The sequence below is a fragment of the Vespa crabro genome, chromosome 12 (genome assembly GCF_910589235.1).
Source record: "Vespa crabro chromosome 12, iyVesCrab1.2, whole genome shotgun sequence".
Taxonomy (NCBI): Eukaryota; Metazoa; Arthropoda; class Insecta; order Hymenoptera; family Vespidae; genus Vespa; species Vespa crabro.
Genome location: NC_060966.1, coordinates 3,074,952 through 3,100,104, shown reverse-complemented (window position 1 = coordinate 3,100,104; position 25,153 = coordinate 3,074,952). Strand labels below are relative to the sequence as shown.

Here is a 25,153-nt window from a genome sequence, read left to right as displayed (position 1 = left end):
AGTAAGGAGGAAGTGCAATGGAGGAGAGCTACGCGATACGGATCGACGATTCGACGGATTCACGAGTACGATCGCGGTTTTATTCTCGCAACGAGTAAGTAGTCGGTGTAAGTTGAGACTGATTCCCTTAAATTACCACCTACCTATCTCTTGAATCCGTTGGAAATCGAAGGAGACGATCGTTTCTCGATTAAGTATCTCTCTCTTTCTCTCTTTCTCTTTTCCTTATGCTCTTGTTCTTTCTTAGAGCGAGAAAGAGAAGGATTGATTCGAAGTAAAGGAAGATGGAATATAAACGCGTTTACCGCTAACTAGATCGAGCCAAGTGACAATCTGTCAAGTGACTGGTGAACTGAAAAACGAAAAAAAAATAGAAAGAGAGAGAGAGAGAGAGAGAGAGAGAGAGAAAACTCATTTGAATTTCGTTCGATGAGAGAATGAATCGAAAACTATTCAAACGGCTAAAAAAAAGAATTTTGGTTAGATATTAGAAAGTTATTTAGTGTAATTGACTATAATCGTATGTTTTCACTCCTATCTTATCAATCATTCTTTTAAAAATTTTTTCTTTTTTTTTTCGTCCTACGAAGATATGTACATAAAAACTATCGACGTCAGCGTGATATGCCATTTTTGAAGGAAACGCTTCATTATTTCGATCAATATATATATATATATATATATATATATATATATATATATATATATATATATTGATCGAGAATATATTGTGAGAATATATATATATATATATATATATATATATATATATATATATATATATGGATAGATAGATGCCTAGCTTAAAAACGTTTGGATCTCATCTTAATTTATCTTTTTTCTTTTTTATCTGTTTCAGAATAAAAAGCGCAAATGGCAGAGGTGAGTGATATTTATCGAAACGTTAATTGAATTTTATTTAAGTTTTTGCACGAAGCATAATGTTTTAAAAATGTATATATTTGAAACTCTTATATATAACACGGTATTGTGAGAATATAATTTCGATAAAAGATTATGAAATATACATCTACATATATCTACTTCTCTTATAAGATAATCTTCTATATATATATATATATATATGTATATATATATATATATATATATATATATGTATATATATATATATATATACATCTGTTTATTGCTCCTAACAAAGAACACATTTACTTAGCCTCTTAATTTATAATCTGTATATGATCTACTATTTACAAATACATTTGGATTAACAAAATATAAGAAAATTTTGTATTCACGTTTTACGTTTAACTAACAATCGTTTAAATCACATTAATGATTATACATCATGAGAGATTAAAAAGGGATCGAGTTTATTATCGCTAAGGACAAATTCTATTAATTACACAAGTTATAAAGGGAGTATAAAAGTGATGAGTTGGCAACAACATAATCTGAAGAACGATTCCCAATTATCCGAAAGCCCTTACCAAGTTTCTAGCTTCTGCAAGATCCTTACACTTCACCCTATATATATATATATATATATATATATATATATATATATATATATATATATATATCCGAACCTCTTTGATAATTATTTGGAACCAGCAAATTTCTTTCATGAAGTGAAGCCTTCCACATTTCGTTGTATCGCGTTACATTACAGATCTTTTTTCTTTTCTTTTTTATCATCCAATCAAAAACGACACGAAGTGAAATATGAAAGGATTTGTGTACAAACATATTTATAAAACAGTCAGTACAATAATATAATATATGATCGATATAATTTTTTTATCAATTTACTTAGTACACAATAGTAATGAATAATCATCATTTTGACTATATAAAAAATTTTAATCCATATTAAATTATTATCTAATATTATTTTATATTTAATTCAAACATTACCTTCTATTATTTTATTATTACCTATATTAATAAATATTATCTGATATTGACGAAAAATATAAAAAAAAGAATTTTTTTTTGTTTATTCTAACATGAAAAAAAAAGATATATAATGATATACGTAAAAAAAATGCAAATTACAGATTCATAAAAGTTTCATAGAAATACTAAATAAAGTAAAATCAATAATTATATTACAACTTGTGAGACTTAAACAATTAATTCTAATATATTTATGTACGTTATTTAATAATTATTGTATATTGAATATTTTTGTCATTTTATTCTTTATAAAATATATATAAACTTTAGTAACATTTTTTTAATATTCAAAAAAAAAATTCACTACTTAAATATTTTTTTTTAGTTAAATATATCTTTTTATTAATGATAAACATAAATTTTATAATACACATTAATTTTGTTCTACAAAATAATCATTTATTATTAATATTATTATTATTTTCATTTACAAATTTAATTATTACCTATCTGTTTTAAGAAGATACAATTTAAACTAATGATTGGTCAATCCATACCTTGTTTCACTTTTTACACAATTTTATTAAAATATTGAACATCGTAATAACATATATCTTAAACAAGCTATAATACAATTTTCAATATTATCTATATCGTTTTCTATTCTATTGAAATTACAAATTAAATACAATTTCGAATGTTATTTATATTCTTTTTATATTTTTATTTATATTATTTTAATGGGAGTTAAAATTTTAATCGAATAGAAAACAAAAAAAATCTCAAGTAGCATTATTTCGATGACTCTTTACACGTAATTTCGATTACATTCGATTATATTATACGATACCGTACGTTGATCGTCTAACAAACATTATCTAAAAGAGATACCAACGAAAGAAAAAAAAGAAAACTAAATAAATAAATAAAAACATAAAAAAATAATAATAGAAAAAAAGAGAGAAGGAGAGAGAGAGAGTTTTGAAGATACATAGAATAAGTGAAGGAGAGAAAGTTAGATAGAATGAAAAGCTAAGAGTAAAAAAAAAATGTGCAAAAAGGGAGATCAAGGAAATGTTTTTCTCATCGGTGAAAATGAGACTGTGAAGACGACATTAAGTGTCAGGGTCGATCGGAGTTTAATTAGTTCGCATAATGAAAGCAGTACTCTCTCTCTCTCTCTCTCTTTCTCTCTCTCTCTCAGTGGGTCATATCACACACAGTGGTTTGTTTTGTATCAGCACATAAGGACCGCCGTTTTACATATCTTCTATAACTAACTCTACTTATTCTCTACTCTCTTACTACGAACGAATGAACGAACGAAAGGACGTACGACATAAAGGACAATGAAACGCGTCTAATTAACTTTCTGATTTAAAATCACCCGCGGCACGATACGATCAGCGTATCTCGAATAAGAAGAAGCTGTTGTAGAAGAGGAAGAGAAGGATGAAGAGAAGAAAAAAGGGAGAAAAAAGCAACGGACGAAGAGAACGAAGAAGGATCCAAGAGAAAAAAAGATCAAGTTGTATATGTATTTATACATGTACACGTGTGTGTGTGTATGTGTGTGTTTGTTCGTTTGTTTGCGTATTAGAAAGAGATGAAGAGAACCGTGTCTCAGCCACCGTCGTGCTCGGGCATAGAAGGGGTACAGGGGTCACCCGAATTAATTATCCGACACTCGTTTTACCGAACCACCCTGTAGATACCACCTTCGACTCTTCACTGATGCACGATTTCGCTCCCTCTCTCTCTCTCTCTCTCTCTCTTTCTCTCTCTTTCTCTCTCTCTTTCTCACTCTCCTTCTCTCTCGCTTTCTCTCTTTCTTTCTTTCTCTCTCTCTTTATTAAGTTTCTTTCACACCGTCGATTTTTCTATAATATTAAATTGATTCATTTTATATAAATATCGTTATAAGTAAAGAATTTATTATTAAACGGTATTTATTTATGAATCTATTAATATCATATTTAATAAATATGATATTTTCTAATGAGAATTCCTCGTTTTACCGTTCATTATACATAGTATAATTAAAAAAATAGACAATAATCATTTTAGAATATATCTGTATACATACAGCGTACATCAAAGGTTTCAATATTTTTTTTTCTTTTTTTTTTTTTTTTATAGAAAGTATACATGTATAATCTTCTTTTAATCCGAAAATTTCTAAGGTGTTATACGATAGCAAAATATTATATTTATTAAAATATAAAATATAAAATATAAAATACAATTAAAAATATTATTTTATATAAATTAAAAAGATATATATATATTATGCTAAAAATATATATATTATAAAGTGATACTATACATCACTTTGAAAATACACACAATGAAAAATTTGACATTCCGTTTGAATAATCCAAACTCGTCGTATGAAAATTAAACGAACGTAAATTTAAATTTTCCTATAATTTCTTCATAACGTTTCAATTTTCAGTAATAATAAATAAATAAATTCTCTTCTTGACTATCATACAAAAATATCTGGATGTATTTTATTAATAAAGTTTTATAAAGGTAGCGTATTATAAGAGTATTTATAAATTTTCCAATTAAAAGTAGAATTCTGCTCTACTTTTTTCATAACATTTTAATTTGAAATTAAATAATAAAAATAAAAAATTATATAATTAAAATAATAGAAATAAATTTATATATATATATATATGTAACTTATTCCATGTATTATTTTCTTATTATATTTGATATAATTACATATCGGATATTATTGCAAACGATATATTAAAAATAAACTAAAATGTTGCTTTACAATTAACCATGTAAGAAAAATATCTCGAATGTAAAAAAAAAAAGACAAGATAATTAACAGAGAAATAAAACATAAACAAAGTTGAAAAAATAAATCTTTCTCATTCGTAGATGCTTAAATAATTACCAAAAATATATTCCATCCGGTTTTATTGGCAATATCGTCACGCGATAACGACACACGAATTCATGAAATAGGATCTAAGATGATTTCAGTACGTATGACGTATTTAGATCGTGAAGAGAACGAAGAGACCATTTTGTTTTCTGATTTGAGCTTCGTGTTCACATATCAGAATTTTCTTTTAAAAGCCATGACAAGAAGGCGTAAGTGTGTTACAATTTTAACGCGTCGGCTTTACTCGTGCGAGATATAACGCGTCGTTTAATTAATATTCGAACGATCTAGACCGGTAAATCACTCTCGCGTGGCCGTAGCCTTCGGCTTGTCGCCTTCGTTGTCGTTCATGGCATGACGTGAACCGACGTCCTGGAAAAGAAACCGATCGGATTACTTCACCTACGATATCGAAAGTGGGAATTATGGCGTAATCGTGGTTAAGGCGAACGTTGTATCGAACGAACCAATACCTTTTTCGACTCGCAGGTATCTTCCTGGAAATATTAGTCGAATTTTTTTCTCTTCAATTATTTCATTACTATATCCTATTTTTAAAGTAGCCGAAAATGAGATCCAACGATGGTGTCGTTCTTTCGTTATCATTTCAAATACATTTTTTGGTTAAATACGAAACATTTCATTTCTGAGAATAATATTAAATAATGTAATAGTATCATTAACACATTGTCATCAAACACTGTTCATAAAAATATGCCTATAATATTTTTTTTTTATGTATTAGAAGAATCATGGTATTTCAAAACATGATTTTTTTCTAATTAATCTCCTACAATAAATTATGGGTAATCTTTCAAACGTCTCCCGTATACCAATACGTTAAATACAATGAAATAATAAGCTAAATATGAATTTTATAATCAATTATCGTTTGTGATTATATACTATAATATACAAAAAGTATACTTAAATATTATATATAAATCTTGTGTTATTATTATTGGGATTCTACAATAAATTGTTTCAGAATTGTTAATATTTTTTATCTATATATATTGTTGTTACACAATAGTTTAATATAATTGTACATATGTAATGTTTGATTCACCTATACGTGATATCAGAAGTTTCAATAATTTATATCTAAATGAATAAAGTAATAATTATGATATTGGATTAGCCAATAAGACATTTTCAGTATCTTAACTCATGACTTTGTCGTCATGATCGTTATTATTATTATTATTATTATTATTATAATTATTATTATTATTATTATTATTATTATTATTATTATTATTATTATTATTATTATTATCGTTATTATTATTATCGTTTATTATTATTGTTCTTATTATTATCATTAATATTAAAATCGTTACTTATATTATCCTTATTATTATCGTTAATATTATTACTATAATTAATATTATCATAGAACATATAATAAGTAATATGGGAATAAAAAGGGCCAAAATAAATCAAGACTTCTAAGGTAATTTTAATAATCAAAAACGTTTTTCAAGACAATTTAGATTTATAGTTTGGCTTATAATTTTACTTTGTCTCCACAAAAAATTTAGCCTAAAAGGTCTTAAAAAAGAATAATTGATTTTTAAAATCAGCTAGATACTTTTAATTCACCTAGGGACTTTTGAACTGTTTTATATTATATAAAATGTATACTGTTCACCTAAATATAATAGTATTATATAATATAATTATATAATATTAGATTGATCAATGAGTAATTTAAATTCAATGAGAAAATCAGATTTTCAGTAAGAAGACATTAATACTGTTTATTAGATACGAATTAGAGAAAATTCTAATTACTGGATACTTCTGAAAGATACAAAAAAAAAGATATAAACACTGATTGTATTCCTTCTGCTTTTATCAATTATAATTAATAATATTTTAACGATTAGTTAATGCTAAAATAAGTATCACATTTCAAATTAATTAAACAATACGCTTGTAATTATAAACAAATAAACAAAATCTTTGTATATCACAAAAGTGTTCTATAAAATTCCAATGGAATGATTTTAATTAGTTTGTTAATATTTAATATAAAATAGTCAAAGACAAAAAAGATAATATCAAATGTGTATCATTCTCGAAAATTTTGAAGGGATCAATTAAAAATTTTAACAGCAATTTTCTCAATGGAAAAATATTGCAGCAAAACTATAAACTTTTCTTATATTAAATTCGGTCAATTTGTTAATAAAAATAATACAATATATGTATATATATATATATATATATATATATATATATATATTGAGTACATTTTTTATTTAATAAAATAATTATTAAAAGAAAAATTTATTAATTTTTGATGAAAAAAACATATGTTTTTAGCCTATTTTTAATTATTATTAAATATATAAAATAATAAATATTAAATTATTAAATATATATATATATATTTAATTTAAATATAATAATATAATAAAATATAAGTATTTAAACAAAGTAATTATTCTCCTAATAAATAAATAATTTAAAATATGTCACATATTAAATTACATAATCGAATATTAGTTAAGAATTTAAATAAAATAGAAATAATTATTATCATAATAAATAAATAATTTAAGATATGTCATATATTATACTATATAAATAAATTTTTTATAAGTATTCTTATTATAATTAAGAATGTGATTGGGTAGTTAACTTATAAATTATAACTGTTAAATAATTAATAATTATTTAAAATTAAAATTTTAAGATATTTAATTATTTTAGAATCTTATGTTTAATTAAATATTAAGTGGAATTTAAAAAGTAAGAAGATTATTGAAATAAAGAATATTTTTTAAATTTAAAAAAAAAAAGAAATATTTAAAAATAAGAATTTAATTATAACATAATATAATATATAAATAATTAGTTAATGTATATATTTAAATTATAAAATATATTTATTAATTAATTATAATATATAATATAATATTATATATATATATATATATATATATATATATATATATATATATATATATATATATATATACATAGGCACACGAATTACATATAAATATGATTAGAAAACGTTATGATTCGTGCGAAACCTTCAGACAGAATGGAACATTTTTATTATAATATATCCAAGATCATATCATGATCTTGACTATTACTGCTTGATTATTAGGATGCTTTTCGCAATACCATGACACTTATAATAGTAATAGTTTCTAAAAATGATTTTTATTGTGTGAGATCAACGATCGAGACAAATTGAAAAAATTGTTCGAAGTTTGGAATATATGGGTGGAAGAGGAAATAAGGAGAGTGAAGAGAAGGGCATAGGGGGATTGCCGGATCGGGAGTGAGCGAGGGTGGGAAAGAGAAGGAAGGAGTGTAAAGAAGGCGCGCGAGACTCGCTCGATTAGGTTTAAAGCGATTAAGGTTTTCTCAGGTTCTTGGTATAAATGATGTGCACGGCAAATCGAGCCGCCCGAATGGAATTTTCACGCGTAATTAGCGCGTATTAATCGGATCGTATAAACCTTGTAACCTTGTTCTCTCGCATCCTTTCATCTTCCTGTTTTCTCAATACTGCTATCCTACGTAATTGTCTTTTTTAATTTACTCAGCCTATTTATGCCTACAATATCGTGCTTGCTCCGGTATTCGTACGACATAATTAGTAGATTTTTAATTCATAAAAATTGATTAATGTCGATTTCAACTTTCCATATACTGCGAAAAGCGTTACATTGACGTAGGAATAATTATAAAATATTATTCTATAACAAATAAAACTAACGATAATGTGATCCTATCAAAACTATATTAATCATAAGAATCAATTATCAAAATGTGGCAAGTATCTTATGCATATACAGTAAAATACGTATTTACTGTTTGTGTTAATTCTGTTTAATATTACATCAGTACAATTTGAAGATACGCTAATCATAATTATATTACTGAGTGTTCTAAAGAATCAAATCCAGGAAACATTATCGATACGATTAGGCGAAAATTTTTTAAATATTTGAAAACTCGAAAGCTTCATTAAGATACGATACATTACATAGTAATTATTGGGTTGTTCGGAAAGTAATATCGTTTTTTCCCGATAGAGGATTTAATTGTATTTTTTTGCACCCAACTTCACACTTAAGCCGCATAATCATTATATGTTTTGAGAGCTGATATAGCAAGGCTTGTGTGTGAAAAAGTCCAATTGATTCTACGAAGTAGTTTTTGGTTGGTGCCCTTTTAAATATGGAGAGCAATAAGCAGCATTTTCGTCATATTTTACTTTTTTACTATAGAAAAGATAAAAATGCTGTTCAAGCCAGAAAGAAATTAACCGATGTGTATGGAGAAGATGTGTTGACAGTACGCTAGTGCCAGAACTGATTTGCAAAATTTCGATCCGGCAGTTTTGATGTCGAAGATGCACTACGTTCTGGAAGACCGGTTGAAGCTGATAAAGTCACGATAAAGCCATTAGTTGATGCAAACCGGCGAATAACAACACATGAAATCGGTGAGAGGTTAAATTTATCAAATTCAACTGTTTACCACTTGAAAGGCCTGGGTTTAACCTCGAAGCTCGATATATGGGTTCTCCATGTTCTCACGGAGAGAAATTTGTATCGTCGCGTTGACGTCTGTGATTCGCTTTTCAAACGTCACGAAAATGATCCATTTTTGAAACGCATCATTACTGGAGACGAAAAATGGATTGTATATAGCAATGTCAAACGCAAGAGACTATAGAGCAAAAAAGATGAACCGGCTCATTTCCAAAGCCAATATCCATCAAAAAAAGGTGATGCTGTCTGTTTGGTGGGATTTTAAAGGAATCGTTTTTTTTTGAGATTTTACCGGATAACACAACAATTCATTCGGAAGTGTCATTAGCTGGACAAACTGAATGATGCATTTCAACAGAAAAGGTCAGAATTAATCAACAGAAAAGGTGTAGTGTTCTAACAAGATACTGCGAGAGCTCATACGAGAGTTTAGTCTCTCGCCAAAAGCTTTTACAGCTTGAATGGAATACAATGCCACACCCACCATATTCTCCAGATCTATAAAAATTGTCTTTCATTTTCACAAAAAAAAAACACGAAACTACTTTCCGAACAACCTTATATTAATGCTAATTATGAAATATTTTCGAATTTTCCAACGAATCAAATTGAAGACGACGTTACAACGAAACAATGTAAGACTCAAATTCTTAAAATATTTAAAGTCACAACAATTTCAATCATATCAAATACATACATAATAGCTATATTAGTGTTATTTAATGTTAGATTAATAAGTAAATATTTTCGAATACTCTGACGAATCGAATTAAAATGACGTTATCAAAATTATATGAAACATAAATTCATAAAACGTAGCGAATCTGTAAAATACGTACATTCATATAAAATACATACAAACTTGTTACATTAGTACTAGTTACGAGTGAATTGCGAATGTATGTAATAGTGAAATTTAATTACACTAATTACACAAAATACTTTCGAACGTTTGAACGAAACAAATTAAGGTGACGTCATCGAAACACAACGTTAGACACCAATTCTTCAAATATTTCAATTCTCAAAGATTTTCATCTATATAAAATATGCATACATCAGCTATTATAAATACATTAGTGCTACCAATTACAATCAGAGCTGCACTAATTACGAAATATCTTCTAATAATTGAACGAATGAAATCGAAATTATGTTGTCGATACCACGAGATGTCAATTTTCAAAACATGTAAACTTTCTAAAAAGCTTAGTCTGGATACAATACAAACACACTTATATATATATATATGTAAAGAAAGTATACTTTCTCCAGGTAGATTTGTCACGCGTCTCATGGCCCGCCCTTCCTTTGTTTTTGTTATCTACAAATTCTTTTGTTACCTACAAATCGAGCCGTTAAGATTTGGGGTGAGAAATTGGCAGTAAGAAATAGAACGTAGACGAGAGAAGTAGTACGAGAGTGAAATATAAAATTTAACAGAGTGAACAATAAACGTGAATTGTCGTTTCTTTGTTCACAGAGAAACATATTTTCGTTTGTCACTTCACCCTAATTAAAACGAGTTAAAATATAAAAATAAGATATTATATATATATATATATATATATATATATAAATAGATTGAAAAAAAAGAAAATGATATAAAAGCAAAAAGAAGCAAAGTACTCCCAGAAGATTCTATAATTTCAATCGTCCTTTTTTTTCCCCCTTTTACCACGGCATATTCTTGCGTCTACTTTACTATGAGGCGGCACTTCTGATCTATGAATTCCAGGACGGAGTCTCTTCTTTTTCCCTACTCGCCTTCTCTTTCTCTCTCCCACAATCCAACTCTTTCTCTCTCCCTCTTTCTCTCTCTCTTACACAACCTTCTCATTTCCATCCTCTTTCTTCGTGTACTTCGAACAACATCCCCACTTCTTTCCCCTCTTCCCTCTCCGATCAACGGTAGGATTCTATATAAGACCCCATGACGGCACGATGACAGGAGCACAATACAAACAGTAGAGAAAACAGCTGCTTTTTTTATTTCATACTCTTGCTTATATTCGTCATAATGCACGAATTCGGGAGCGTTTTTTATATATATCCATGTACATACATATTTGTATATATGAACTATAGACATCGCTTGTAGGTATCCATATAAAATACAAGCACACACACACACACACATATACACACACTCATATATATATATATATAATATATAGATGGTTTGCGCATGAGCGCATATAACGTATCAGCTCACCTGGCATTTGATGTGCTTCGTCCTGCTTATTCGTTTCCATCCTCCAGAGAAGAAATCTTAAAAACGCTCTCTCTCTCTCTCTCTCTCTCTCTCTCTCTTTCTTTCTCTCTCTTACCAACTTAACGCGGCGAATCTTGGAAAGGTGAACGAAATTCGAGAACGACTTCGGCGAATAGGCATCTATGTACGCACCAACGGATTTTCCTGTAGAATGAAGAGAATGATGAAAGAGATCAGGCTGTTAATTTTAAGATTCTTGTTTCAGCGAACTGTTGCGGTGTTGGCGTAGAAGATCCTAACTCTCAGGAAGCTGGCTCAAATGGTGGAGGGGGTGGGAATGGTGGTGGGATAGCCGTTATACCGGATCGAGCTTCTCTAGAACTTGACAAGCTACCCCCTTATCAGGACATTGCTCCTAGTCCCGGTGAGTCTTTCCCTATCACTTCAATCCCAAAACAAATTGATCGTTTGCTTCTCTAACAAAGGAAATCTCATGTGGGATATAATTCTTGAATTTTTAAATAACCTTGAAAATATGATGGAAAATTACGAGTTAGGATACTTTTAAATATTTCTTACGTTTAACAAACCGCTTTTATGTAAACGATCATTCAGTATTTTTTATAGAAAATTGATAAGGAAATATACGGAAATTTGCTTACAATTGCGCATATACTATGACTTTGTTGTGTTGATTATAGATAATTATATTTTTAATTAGATGAATATTACATTAACAAAATTATTTTCTAACATTAAGATTAAAAAGTGGACTGGCTTTTAATGAAATTAACGAGGATGCTCCTATGGAATCCAAAAGTGTGATTAAAAATAAACTAAAATGTTGCTTTAAAAATAAACTAAAATGTTGCTTTACAATTAATCATGTAAGAAAAATATGAATGTAAAAAAAAAGAAGAAAATAAAATATAAATAAAACCTAGTAAACAATGAATAAATAAATAAATAAATAATAGAAAATTTCCACATATACACAAGTAAGATCGATCTTGGATCTCTTTCAGTTGTAAACTTGAACGCTTGCCATTGCATCCATGTTCCGATTAAATATGGCTTCAATGTTTCTTCGATTTCTTCTTGCATAAAAAGCAACAATTTTTCTAATGAAACTATTGCTTTCTCGACAACATCGTAAGGATATATTTTTAGACAAAACTGTTGAGAATTCTTCATGCAAAATCACCAATGTGCAAAAAAAAATATTGCCTCGTTAGAAATTTTAATCGAAATGAAATTTTTCAATTGTATTTGACGTACTTTTTTAAATGTATGTGTTTAAGTTTATTGTCTAAGCTTTTATTAACTATAGCTACGAATTTTCTAATTTAAACGGTTTTACACGCATTTAGTTTGTATACTATTTCGGAAATTTTATACTGATAGCTTGATAATTTTCTAAATGGCATCGTTTGTTAAAAAAAAAAAAAAACTTTTGTAAGATATGGAAATGTTTCTTCTTTAACTTCTCACAATTTTTTGAAATAATTATTTTCAATATGGCGTCCATTTTATTACAAATATTTTTAAAGTTAAAAATTAATGAAATGGCTTGATCAAAATTTTACACAACACTTTTATAATACGTAAAGATATTTTATGCAAAATTTCAAACAATTTGATCACAATCTATTAATAAATATATTTCATAATTTAAATATATACATTAATTAACTATTTATATTTCATATTTATGTTATTATTAAATTCTTATCTATAAATATTTCTTTTTTTTTTAAATTTAATAAATATCTTTTTCAAAATAATTTTCCTTATTTTTATATATTTTATAGTACATTTGATATTAATTAAATTAGATTATAAAATAATTAAATATTCTAAATATCTTAGTTAAATAAATATTAATTATTTATCAGTTATAATTTATAAAGTAACTAACCAATCACATTATTAATTGTAATAAGAATAATTATAAAAATTTATGTATATATTATAATATATGACATATCTAAAATTATTTATTTATTATGATAATAATTATTTTTGCTTTATTTAAATTCTTACTTAATTTTCGATTATGTAATATAATATGTGACATATCTTAAATTATTTTTTTATTAGGAGAATAATTACTTCGTTTAAATACTTATATTTTATTATATTATTATATTTAATTTAAATATTTATATACATATATATATATATTAAAAATTTCACAAAATATCAAAAAATCAATAAATTTTTCCTTTTAGTAATTTTTTTATTAAAAATAAGATAAAAACATATATTTTTTTTAGCAAAAATTAATAAATTTTTCTTTTAATAATTTTTTTATTAAATAAAAATTAAATATTTATTACATTGAACTATTTTCAAAATGATTTCTATTTTAATATAAATATATTAATGTTTAATTGTGATGCAGAGAGATTAGTGATCGAATTTAATATACGAGTAGAGTTTTCTGACAACAATAAAAAAAATATTGCGTCTGTTCATCGATGCCGATAATATTAAAACAAAAGACAATTCGATTAAAAAATAAAATTGATTTTTAAACAAAATTAAAAATTTTTAGCACATTTCAAAATTGAAATTGATTTTTAAACGAAACGACTTATTATTAGCAGAAAATATTTTGGGATATCTTCAAAGTCATCACTCTATTTACTTCAATATTTTGAACTTTACTTCAACACCCTTAAATTATATTAAGGTTATTCATAAGTCCTCGATCTTTGTAAATAAATAAATTAACTTTAAAGTTCAACTTTCCTAACATGTGAAAACACGTTTTGTTCTTTTCAATTGTAAAACAGATTATAAATTTATTGTTTTAAACAAAACAATAAAAAATTTCTTTTATCCCAAAACAAAATAACGGACAACCAATCTTCAGAAGAACATATATATCATTGCATGTTATTTTATTTTCGATCGAGATTTAACGCAATAATAAAAATTTGTGATATCTATGAAGGTTTAAGCTTTAATATGAGCCCATTTCCGTTAAATTGGTTCGGAAAATTTGTCAAGAATGATTTTGACTTATCTCATGACTTATTTTATCTTATTTGACTAATAATTAGTCTGCTATATTGATATTGTAAAATTATTGGTTCAGGATTACATTCAAAATTAATAATCCAAAAAATAGTTAATGTATTTACATCCCTTGCTCGATAATGCAAACATACTTATATGAAATCAGAAAAGTATCTAGGCAAATTATTTGGGTTCCGCATTAATTGAATACAGACAAAGATCAGTGACGAATAATTTATACATTGTTATTAACTAGTCAATAAAGTCATCCATTTCCTAACAAAATTGTCACCTGTAATGAAAAATGGATAATTTGAAACACTCCAATCAATGTTTTTTTACGAACCAATCAACTATAGAGATGTTGCATTTCAAATTTAATCTTTTGATTAAAAAAGTAAATTTGATTTGCAAATCAAATTCACCCTTTTTTAAATCAAATTCATTCTTTTGCAAATCAAATTTACCCTTTTGCAATTCATAATCAAATTCATCTGTTTGCAAATCAAATTTCATTGTTTTGCAAATCAAATTTTTCTACAAAATACATCAAATTATCGTCTTTTGATTTCTGAAATAAAAAGTAACGAAAAGATATTTAAAAATACGCACTCGAAAGTAAAATTTCAAATCTCATCTTATTAAATTTATTCGGCTAACAATTAAAAATCTAATGAAAATTTACATGAGTTTATATTATTGTTCTAATCTCAAATCACACATTTAAAGAAAATTATTCTTTCCCGTAAATAATAAGAATTCCAGACATATATCGATATAACAGAAACATGTCTAAATATTATTAATTTAATAAAAAATAAAATATCTTTAATTTTATTTTATTACATAAAAGATTTATATAAATTTTATAAATTTATCTATTTATATATTTATATAAATAGATAAATTCCGTACGTAATGAATTGATGATTACTATTAATTAATTATCTTCGATACATCTTTGTATCACATACAATAAAATTTTGTATTTCTTAAGAATAAATTAATATTTGATTTTATTTTAATTAAAAAAACTTAAGAAAATAATTCTATAAAAAAAAAAGAAACTTGGTTTGCAAAAAGTTAATTTTAATTTGCAAGATATTAAATTTGGAACAAAAAAAAATCTGTATTCACATTTAAATCGTGTCTGTATTGTACGTTTGGTAGGACTGCTTTGGCATAATTTATTTTGTATTATTAAAACCGGTTGAAATAATTATCGTTGACGTTCATTGTCAAGAAATATTACAGAATGGTTATATTACAAGGAATCAGTGAAGAAACGGTAATGTGATAGCACCACATTCCTTGTAAGAAAAACAATCTAAGAAAAAATAAAATAGCTTGAAGTGAATAGTTTTACTGTACGGACTATATTAATTCGATACTCGCAACATCCGATTATCGTTTGTTTATATCTATGAAAAGATATTTTCAAAAATAAATAGTTCTAAAAATGTCCATGACGTTCAAATTCATCAGTTTTATAAGCCAATATATTTTTATAAGTGAGGAATAGAAAATTTATAAAAAATAGTACGAAAGATCGTAAATAATAATAGCGATTGTGCAATTAATTAGAAAATAATAAAAAAAAAAGAAAAAATTGACTCATATGTGTGTTTAAGAGAAAATATACGCTTAAATGATCCAAAAAAGATAATCTTTTATGATTCTTTTTTTCACGCATTTTTTCTGTAATTTATTTTATTGATAAAAATTCATCATTATTGTTAATATGTATTTCGTGGAATATTTTCCAATAAAATAATTGAAACGATTTATTATATTCTTGAAGTTATCGATGTCAAATCAAATAGAGTAGTATAGTATCTCCTGTATATTATCAAAAACAAAAAAAAAAAGAAATTAAAAAAGGCTGATGTCGGCACATTAAAATTTATTAATGGAGTAATGAATCACAGGATTTACATTGACAATTTAAAATACACTCTCATTTTTAGTGCAGAAAAAAATGAGCACAAAGGATAATTTTATTTTTATGCAAGACAACGATCCAAAGTATACTGCGTATAATACGAGAATGCGAATATTACATAACACATCACCAACATAATAAAAAAACTCTTCCCCAGTCTCCAGATCTCAATCTGATAGAACATTATGGGATTACTCGGAACGTAAAATTAGAAAATATAAAATTTCTTCTAAAAAATATCTAAAAAAGTGCTATGATGGGGGAATGGAATAAAATCCCATCAAGTGTTACATTGAATTTAATTTAATTTAAATTAATTCGTTACTTAGAAGAGTTCCTACAATATTAAAATCAAATGGAAATCCTATGAAGTATTTAATTAACCACTTACTCTAATTTTTTATCGTCAGATTTAAGTTACATTTTTTTTTATGAATTTTTAAAAATTCAGCAGTTGTACGAATACTTATTATTTTCATATTTCTATCGATTTATTTTTTTTTTTATGTTGCTAATTTTGTAAATTACACAAAGAATTTTTAAGAAATTAATTTTTTTCTTTTTTTTCCTTTTTAACCATATCCACTCTAAGGATGTGCAAAAATATGTACCAATTGATTGTTTATAAAAAAATTAGTTATTAAACTGCAATTTTACGAAATATTATTTATTGAAATTGATCAGTATACGAATTCTTTCTACCCTCACTGTACGTATAACATTGAACTTGCTAGAATCTATTTTAGGCAATAACATCGTCAATTTTCGAAATATTCCTATGAAATTTTCTTAAAATATAAGATCATCGAATAAAAAATTTTGTTAAAAAAATTGACAAAAAAAACATTTCCCTTCTAACATAGAATGTTCGTATCTGTTGAATATTTTTTTTTTTTTTTTTTTTTTTTTTTTCTAACGAGATGTAATAATTTGTTGTCAGGACACAATGTCTGGTCATGGCTCGGTTCAAGACGAGGTGGTGGTACAACGGGTGTCGTCACCACGCCCTTGTCTCTTCCTCAACATAGGAGAGCAATGAACTTACCGGTTGAGAATCATTATACCCATATGCAAACGGACGAGGCACTATACGCCGAACTTGACTCTCAGGCGGCGAGCTACGCGAGCGATCTTCAGTTGCAAATGAGAGGAAGTTCGACGTACGGCACAACTTCCGCCGGTCAAGACGACGAGTATCACGAACTCGACGCGACGAGATTGCATCGCCATTATGGAGCTGGAAGCGGAGATGAAACTTTGCAAAGGGAGACCCTTAGAACGCGACATAGCAAAAGGTAATCGTATTTCCTTATTTGAATTTATTCAAAACTACTTATTGAATGAATCTTTGATAGGCCAAAGTGATTGTGCTTTCGTTTTCACAAATTTTTTTGTTTTCATTTTTTTTTTTTTGCTTTTTTAATTTTATTACCAAGGCAATCGATTGATAATTAACTTTTTATATTTAAAATAAAAAGAAAAAATTTTTCTTGATAATTATGCTCAAAGCTGATAAACGATAAAACTTTATGTTCAAATTCAATTGGAAATAATTTAATTCAAATGTCAATGTCTTATTAAATTAAATTAAATTAAATTAAATTAAATTAAATTAAATTAAATTAAATTAAATTAAATTAATTGTGCATTATTTGTTGTAAGATAAACGTTACATTTGTAATAATACATTCTACAATGTACGTTTGAATATATATATATTATATAGAAAATTTTGTAAAAATTATGTATATTAATTTTTACTTTTTATTTTGTGGAATTGATCACTTTGGCTAATGAACAACTCATTAGTAATCACTGTTATAAGTAAGGAATTTATTATAATAAAACGACACATTTGTTATGAATCAACATAACAGTAACTCAATCAAAATACACATACACACACACACACACACACACACACACATATATATATATATATCTTTAGTAAATTAATTAATGTCAGTAAATATACAAAATGAAAAAATTAGGAATTTTGATAAAAATCCTAACCACCTAATGTTTTTTTAATATGAAAAAAAAAAAAAAAAAAAAAAAAAAACTAGGAATTTAACTCATTTTCTGTCAACCTATTTTTCGATATCATTATCAAGCACAATACAAATATTATCAAAAAGGTTATAAAGTTTGGAATTATCTATTATTTTGTTTTTCAGAAGCTGAAAATTTATTTATTAGCAGAGTAAATATTGGAATTATAAAATCCACAATATAACAAACAAATAAGTTTATTTCATATTAAAAAAAAATATATAAAAATAACCAAAAAGTTAATTTTTTTTTATTCTCCCCATTTTAATATTTTTTCAATCACTTTTCTTTTAAATCCTCGACGATTCGATCAAACTTTTTTCACTAAAAATGCTTATATTTTGGTAATTAATTTTAATGCCAAATTTACGCTTGTGCAACAATCGTTGAGATATATATTCAATTTTTTTGCCTAGCTTTTTCCTAATAAATATTTTTTTTATACTTTCGATTGGAATTTCTGTTTTCTTTCTTTCTACGATGACACAAATAACTAATCAGCCAAATGCAAAGTATAAATACGTGTGAGCGTAATTAAATAAAACAGCACCAGGTGACTGACTGAATTTATAACAATACCGTATAAATTATTAGTATCAAATTTGCAAATATCACCATAAAACATATAATATTTATACCAACAATTGTTTTTTAACATTTTATCTGTCAAAAAAATATTATTTGTTTTAAAAATAAGATTCATAGTGTACAAAAAATTATACATGTGACAGAAAATATATTTAATAAATTGATTCATATATAAATAATAAAGCATTATAAATAAATTCTTAACTTATTACAGCACAAATTAATTAATTAAATCAATCTAATGACTATATTGAAAACAAAAACAAATTTAATTTAAATAAAAATGTTTATTAGGCTACAAGAACCCGATTACGAGATGTATGAAAACGGACCATCAACACCGGTACCACCGAATCAGTTACAACATCATCATCACCATCACCACCATCACAACAATCACCATCACCATCATCAAGATTTAAGAATGGCCAATAGAAATGGCGAACGTCCGTCGTATCAAAATACGGCATATACCGGAAGTGATGCCGAACCGGATGGGCCAACATTGAGTAGCGCCCCGAGTAGCGCCTATTACAGTGATTTAAGCTCGAATTCAACAAATCAACAGATGCCGTCGACTGTAACGTCATCCGCGCCTACAACGACTCAAACGAATCTCCATCTTAATCCGCAAAACTTGGAAACGCCGCAGTATAGATTAGCGGCGATAAACGAGAGTACGGTGCCCTCGGATTATATTTAAAAAAAGAAGAAAGAAAAAGGGGTGGTAAAGAAGATTCTTCGAAAATTACAAAGTGTTTTCATGGATTATATTGTATTATAATATCATAGCATATAGTTACTTTTACTTTCTAGTGATTTTGTTTTAAATGAAATTAATCTTCGCACAAATGATCGCGAAGCGTGAAAATCCTTTCTATTTACGACATGATATATTTTTGTATTCCGAACGATCATCAACGTCTCTTCGACTTGTAATATGAAGTTGGATATATTTTTTTTTCGATCAAAGAAAAGAGATATGGACTTTTGCGAAGCGCATCGCTTAAGATAGAAAAAAAAGAAAGAGAGTGAGGGGGGTGGGGTGAAAAATCGGTTCTAGTTATAATTGATTACCTCCGCAATGTTCACTTTTGATTCTAATCGTATTTTATATCGCATTAAGAACAATAAAGTTCTATGTCTTGGCCTATCGTTTCGATATCGCATCACTGATCGATTTGACGCGGTTCGTGTGTTTCCCACTTATGCGGTCTAGGAGAAGATTAAAGAAAAAGATAAAGTTATTTATTCGATAGCCATGCGGTCGCGCGGTGTTCGATGATTCGAAAACAATTCGGATAAGACTGGAAAAAAAATACAGTACGACATTTTTTACGGAGGAACGAAGGAAAAAAATATTTTTTTTTCTCTTTTTTTTCCCGAGAGTGTTAGCTCTTCCCAATAATCTCAAATCTTTCACGCCAGTCTATTTAAATATAACGAATTATTCAAATAACGTTCGAAAATATTTCGAATGATAGTATTTATGATCAAGCGTTACGTTTACACTTTTAGCAAAATTTTGAAAAGAAAATATCGTATAAAAATCTTAAAATCGGGAAAAAGAAACTCGGGCGAAAATGAAATGTGAATTAAAACAAAAATGAAAGAAGAAAAGAAAAAAAAAAAGGAAAAACCGAGAACAAAAAAAAAGAAAAAAATTACGTAAAAGCGAGAATTTCAAAACTCGAACAATACGGAGGATGGGGTATACAAAACGAACGGAATGAAGTCGTCGTTGCCAAGAACAGGTATTTCGTAATTTGACGTTCGGAGAAGCTTCCAGTGAATGCCCTTGGGCTACGTCCGCATCGCTTTTGCGTTTAAACGGGCCGCCGCCGACACACGCAGGCTCCCTTCTCAACACGTATCCGCGCATACATACATATGTACGTATACCTATCTATCTATATAATACAACTATATATATATATATATATATATATATATATATATATACCTTCGTGTCAGCTCTTTATTTGTATGCAAATGGTCTCGTTTTCGCTTGTACGTCTATACATATATCTTACGTATATACAAATACATGCATACATATGTAGGTATGTACGTGCATACATATATACATATACATAGATACATTTTGTCGAATTACGTCATCAAATTGCGAAATTGCATACTTCCACGAAAGTGCAAATAACTTCTTCGCGGGCGAGTTTAACATTAGCATGATACTTTCTTTGAAGTTACTTCGTCACGAAGAAAGATAAAAAGAAAACAAGAAAGGGAGAAACAGAGAGAGTGAGAGAGAGAGAGAGAGGAGAGAGAGAGAGAGGGAGGAGAGAGAGAGAAAGAGAGAAAGAACGATTATTTATTTTTCGTTCGTCAACGCGATCACGTAGAGATAAACGAACGACGATATCGACCGTTTAAATTAAGGTATAATATACCTACAAGATCATACTAATCGATTAGATCATCGATCTTTAAATCAAGCTACCTTTTAGAAACATGCGATAACGATTCGATCGTTTGTCTTCAACTCGTTCAATCGACTAGTGGACTAATTAATTCCACCGCAGCGGATTCGTCGAAGAGTCATTTAATCGTCGCTCTTCCTGACCTCCTCTCTCACTTTCTCTCTCTCTTTCTCTCTCTCTATCTCTCTCTCTCTCTCTCTCTCTCTCTTTCTCTTTGTCTTTCTCTTTCTCTCACCACTCTCAACTCATTTCCGTTCACGTTAATTACGCGCTCCGGTAGACCCGATTGTTTTTGTTCAACACGCGACGCTGTTACCGCAAGAAGAAATTGTCGATTTGCCTCGTTTTCTGCCTCTTTCTTTTCAACCGATATACATTGCCCCGAGAATAAAAAAGAAAAAGAAAGAGGGAGAATTTTTCTACTCTTTGCAGTAGATACGAGAGTGAGGGAGAGAGAGAGAGAGAGAGAGAAAAAGAAAATTTGTTACCAGATATTCTGGATACTATACACGTTCATTATTGTTATTAGTGGTAACGAGAACATCGATTTACAAGAGGAAATATGTTTCGTAACTATAATTTATTTCTCGTAGTTTATAGGATGCTTTTATTGCCATAAAAATTTTCACTCGATATTTCTTATTAAATCGTATCGAATTAACGTGATATCATTTTGACGTAGATAGGTACGAATGATATTTCGTAATAATGCACTAACAAAATTATAATTTTTCGATAAAATTCTATTGTAATATAATTTATATTGTATATCGTCGTATTCGTTGTATCGTTATCAATTCATCGATATGATATTATTCGCGTATAATACAACGAACAACTTGAAATGGTATTAAATGTAATATTAATGTTATAAACGAATGAAAATGTATTTTTATGTATTTGTGAATAATTAAATTTCGAAGGGTCCCTAGAGTATCTCGGCACGTACCTGTAAACTGGTCGTGCGTTAAAAGTCAAAAGGAGTTTCTCACATGTATATCAAAAACACGTACACATGTGCGGGAGAAAAGAGATACACTAATACAAGAGGATGCAACAATGCGGTACCTTGAGGGCACGCAATAATTAATTGCGCCCTTGCGGTCACAATGGCGGGCGTGCGGGTAGAAAAAGAGAAGTTGTAATTGTAGTAGTAGTGGTAGTAGTAGTAATAGTAATAGTAGTAATAATAGTAATAGTAGTAATAGTGGGAAAAAGAGGAGAAGGGTGTGTGAGAGGGAGAGAGAGAGAGAGAGAGAGAGAGAGAGAGAGAGAGAGAAAGTTAGTGCCCCGTCGCATTATTTTGCGAAAAAAGAAATAAAAAGAACAAAAATTCAACGAAGTCGCACCCCGAAGGCCGCGCCATCTTAACGGTGGCATTAACTTTAAGCGTTATCATGGACGTGTTACACGCAAATGAGAACGTATTATGGAATTCACTTGCGACTGTGTTTAATTAAGGTCCACCTAACAGTGAAAGAGAAAGAGAAAGAGAAAAAGAGAGAGAGAGAGAGAGAGAGAGAGAAAAGAAAAAGAAAGAGACAAAGACAGGGAATACCTTCCGCGTTCGGGCACACGTGTGCATTCGATTAAATTCGCATGGAATACCATCGCACTGACTTTTATTTTACCATTTACTTTCGGATAATTTTCCAATCAAATGAATAGCACAAAAATAAACAACAAATTATCTTAGCACAAAATCAATCGCAAACGATTTGTGCTATATGTTTCATTTCGTTATCCTCGAAGGGACAATTTCAACGGTATTGGGGAAAGGGTATATGGGATGGGAAGAAGGGTCTGGAGAGATCGGTCTATCGATCGTGGGAATCGCAAAATAATCGTTTAGACGACGAGCATTCGACAAAATTTTCTTGGATTTACGTGTGCGAAACTTTAAAACGTGTTCTGTTAATAATAATAGCCGAGTAAATGTCGGCGAAACGTCGACGAATGGTCGTAACCGAGGACGGCCCTGTAACCGCCCTTCTCTCCGGCTCTCCCTCGACCATCCGTCTCCTCCTCCTTCTCGTCCTGCGACATGTGCGCGCGCGCGCTTTTTCGAGCTGCGGGATATATAAATTATACATGTAAATATACGGGCGGCCGAAGAGCCCGTCGTGGAGATCGAATCGTGAGATATCGCAAGACGCGTTCGTGTGTGCCCGGCCACGCACACACTATTATCATCATCCTTCTACTCCTCCTCCTCCACCTCTTCTCCTCTTCAGCACCTTACGCATTACCCAACACGCACGATATATGCTGGACACACCTATAGCAAATACCTTTGTCGTTTTCGCTAATACCCCTTCCCCCTCCTTAAAACCCCACCTCACCCGCTTTAATCTCTCTCTCTCCCTCTCTCTCTCTCTCTCTCTTTCTCTCCCCCAACCATACCAAATCGCCCTTTCGCGCATACCGAGCCTTTCTCTACGATCTGCATTTTTCGGATCGTTAACGTAATCCTCGAAGCAACGATTCGATTTGACTCGAGATAATTCACCAAATAGGTATGGTTCCCAAAAGTTGTTTGCTTTTATCCAATCGTCTATTATCTCTTTCCTTTTTGTTCTTTTTCTTTTTTGTTTCTTTTTGTTTTCTTTTTTCTTATTCTTCATTTTTTTTTTCTTTCTATTACTTCTTCTTCCTCTTCTTATTTTGTCCTCTTTTTCTTTTTCTCACTTTCCCAATCGCCACCTAACAACGGATTTTTCTATCCTCAAAATAATAGAGAATCGTTTATATTTTTTAGTAATTATATAGAGAGTCGTTGAAATCAATATTTTGAATAACTATTTTTCTTTGTATAAATATATAAACGTATATATAGATTTTAGTTCATGAGATATTTATGAAGATAATTTTTGAAGGTTTTAACTTTGATACGCGTTCGATATGCGCCGTTTAAATTTTTGCGACATTTTACTAAATTGCATTTGGATTCAACGGACATGACTATATTATATTATATGTCTCTTAATTTGTTAACAGAAAGAGATGAAAAAACACAACTTAGTCTATGTTCAGATAGACAAAAATGTAAAAAAAAAAAAAATAATGATCTATCGTTATTGAAAAATTATTGATTTAGTTTAATTTTTACTTAAAGTTTCAAAATCCAAATCAATTTTAATCAACCTCGAACTTAAGATAAACTAATTGAAATTAAATCGATGCTCGTTTAATCGTGATTTTAAATTTGAGTTACCGTTTAGATTTAGATATTGATTCGATCTAAATTACATCTGATCAAAATAAAAAAAATATATACTTTCATGGATATCTCGTAAACTAAGATCGAGTTGTACGATTATATTTATCAAGAAAAAGTTGTTTAAAATCATGAAACTGAGAACATATTCAAAAATCATCGAAATCGATAAGATAAACATATTATCAATGAGATAAACGTATTATCGATGAAATAAACGTACATAATTATCCATTTCTTTATAGATAGATGTCTATAGATAGATATATTTATTATATAATTCTTTAATAAATGTGTACATGTGCATGTAGGTAGAAATAAACAAATAAATGTTGTGTCGTAGCCATACGTATCGTACATTGACCTATTATCTTTTAACTTCG

General features: G+C 28.3%; 1 protein-coding gene across 5 annotated transcripts in view; it reads left to right on the top strand.

The window, feature by feature from the left end:
* Nucleotides 1-23,078, top strand: part of LOC124428318 — a 150,226-nt gene extending 127,148 nt beyond the window's left edge. For 4 of the 5 annotated variants that reach the window (XM_046972254.1, XM_046972252.1, XM_046972251.1 and 1 more), the window contains 4 exons: nucleotides 860-882; nucleotides 11,772-11,930; nucleotides 17,413-17,767; nucleotides 19,407-23,078. In XM_046972254.1, the coding sequence (XP_046828210.1) occupies nucleotides 860-882; nucleotides 11,772-11,930; nucleotides 17,413-17,767; nucleotides 19,407-19,815 (946 nt within the window). In that variant the 3' untranslated portion in view covers nucleotides 19,816-23,078. The remainder of the gene's footprint in view (nucleotides 1-859; nucleotides 883-11,771; nucleotides 11,931-17,412; nucleotides 17,768-19,406) is intronic. The other variant, XM_046972255.1, reaches the window with a different exon arrangement.
* The last annotated feature ends 2,075 nt before the right edge of the window (nucleotides 23,079-25,153 follow it).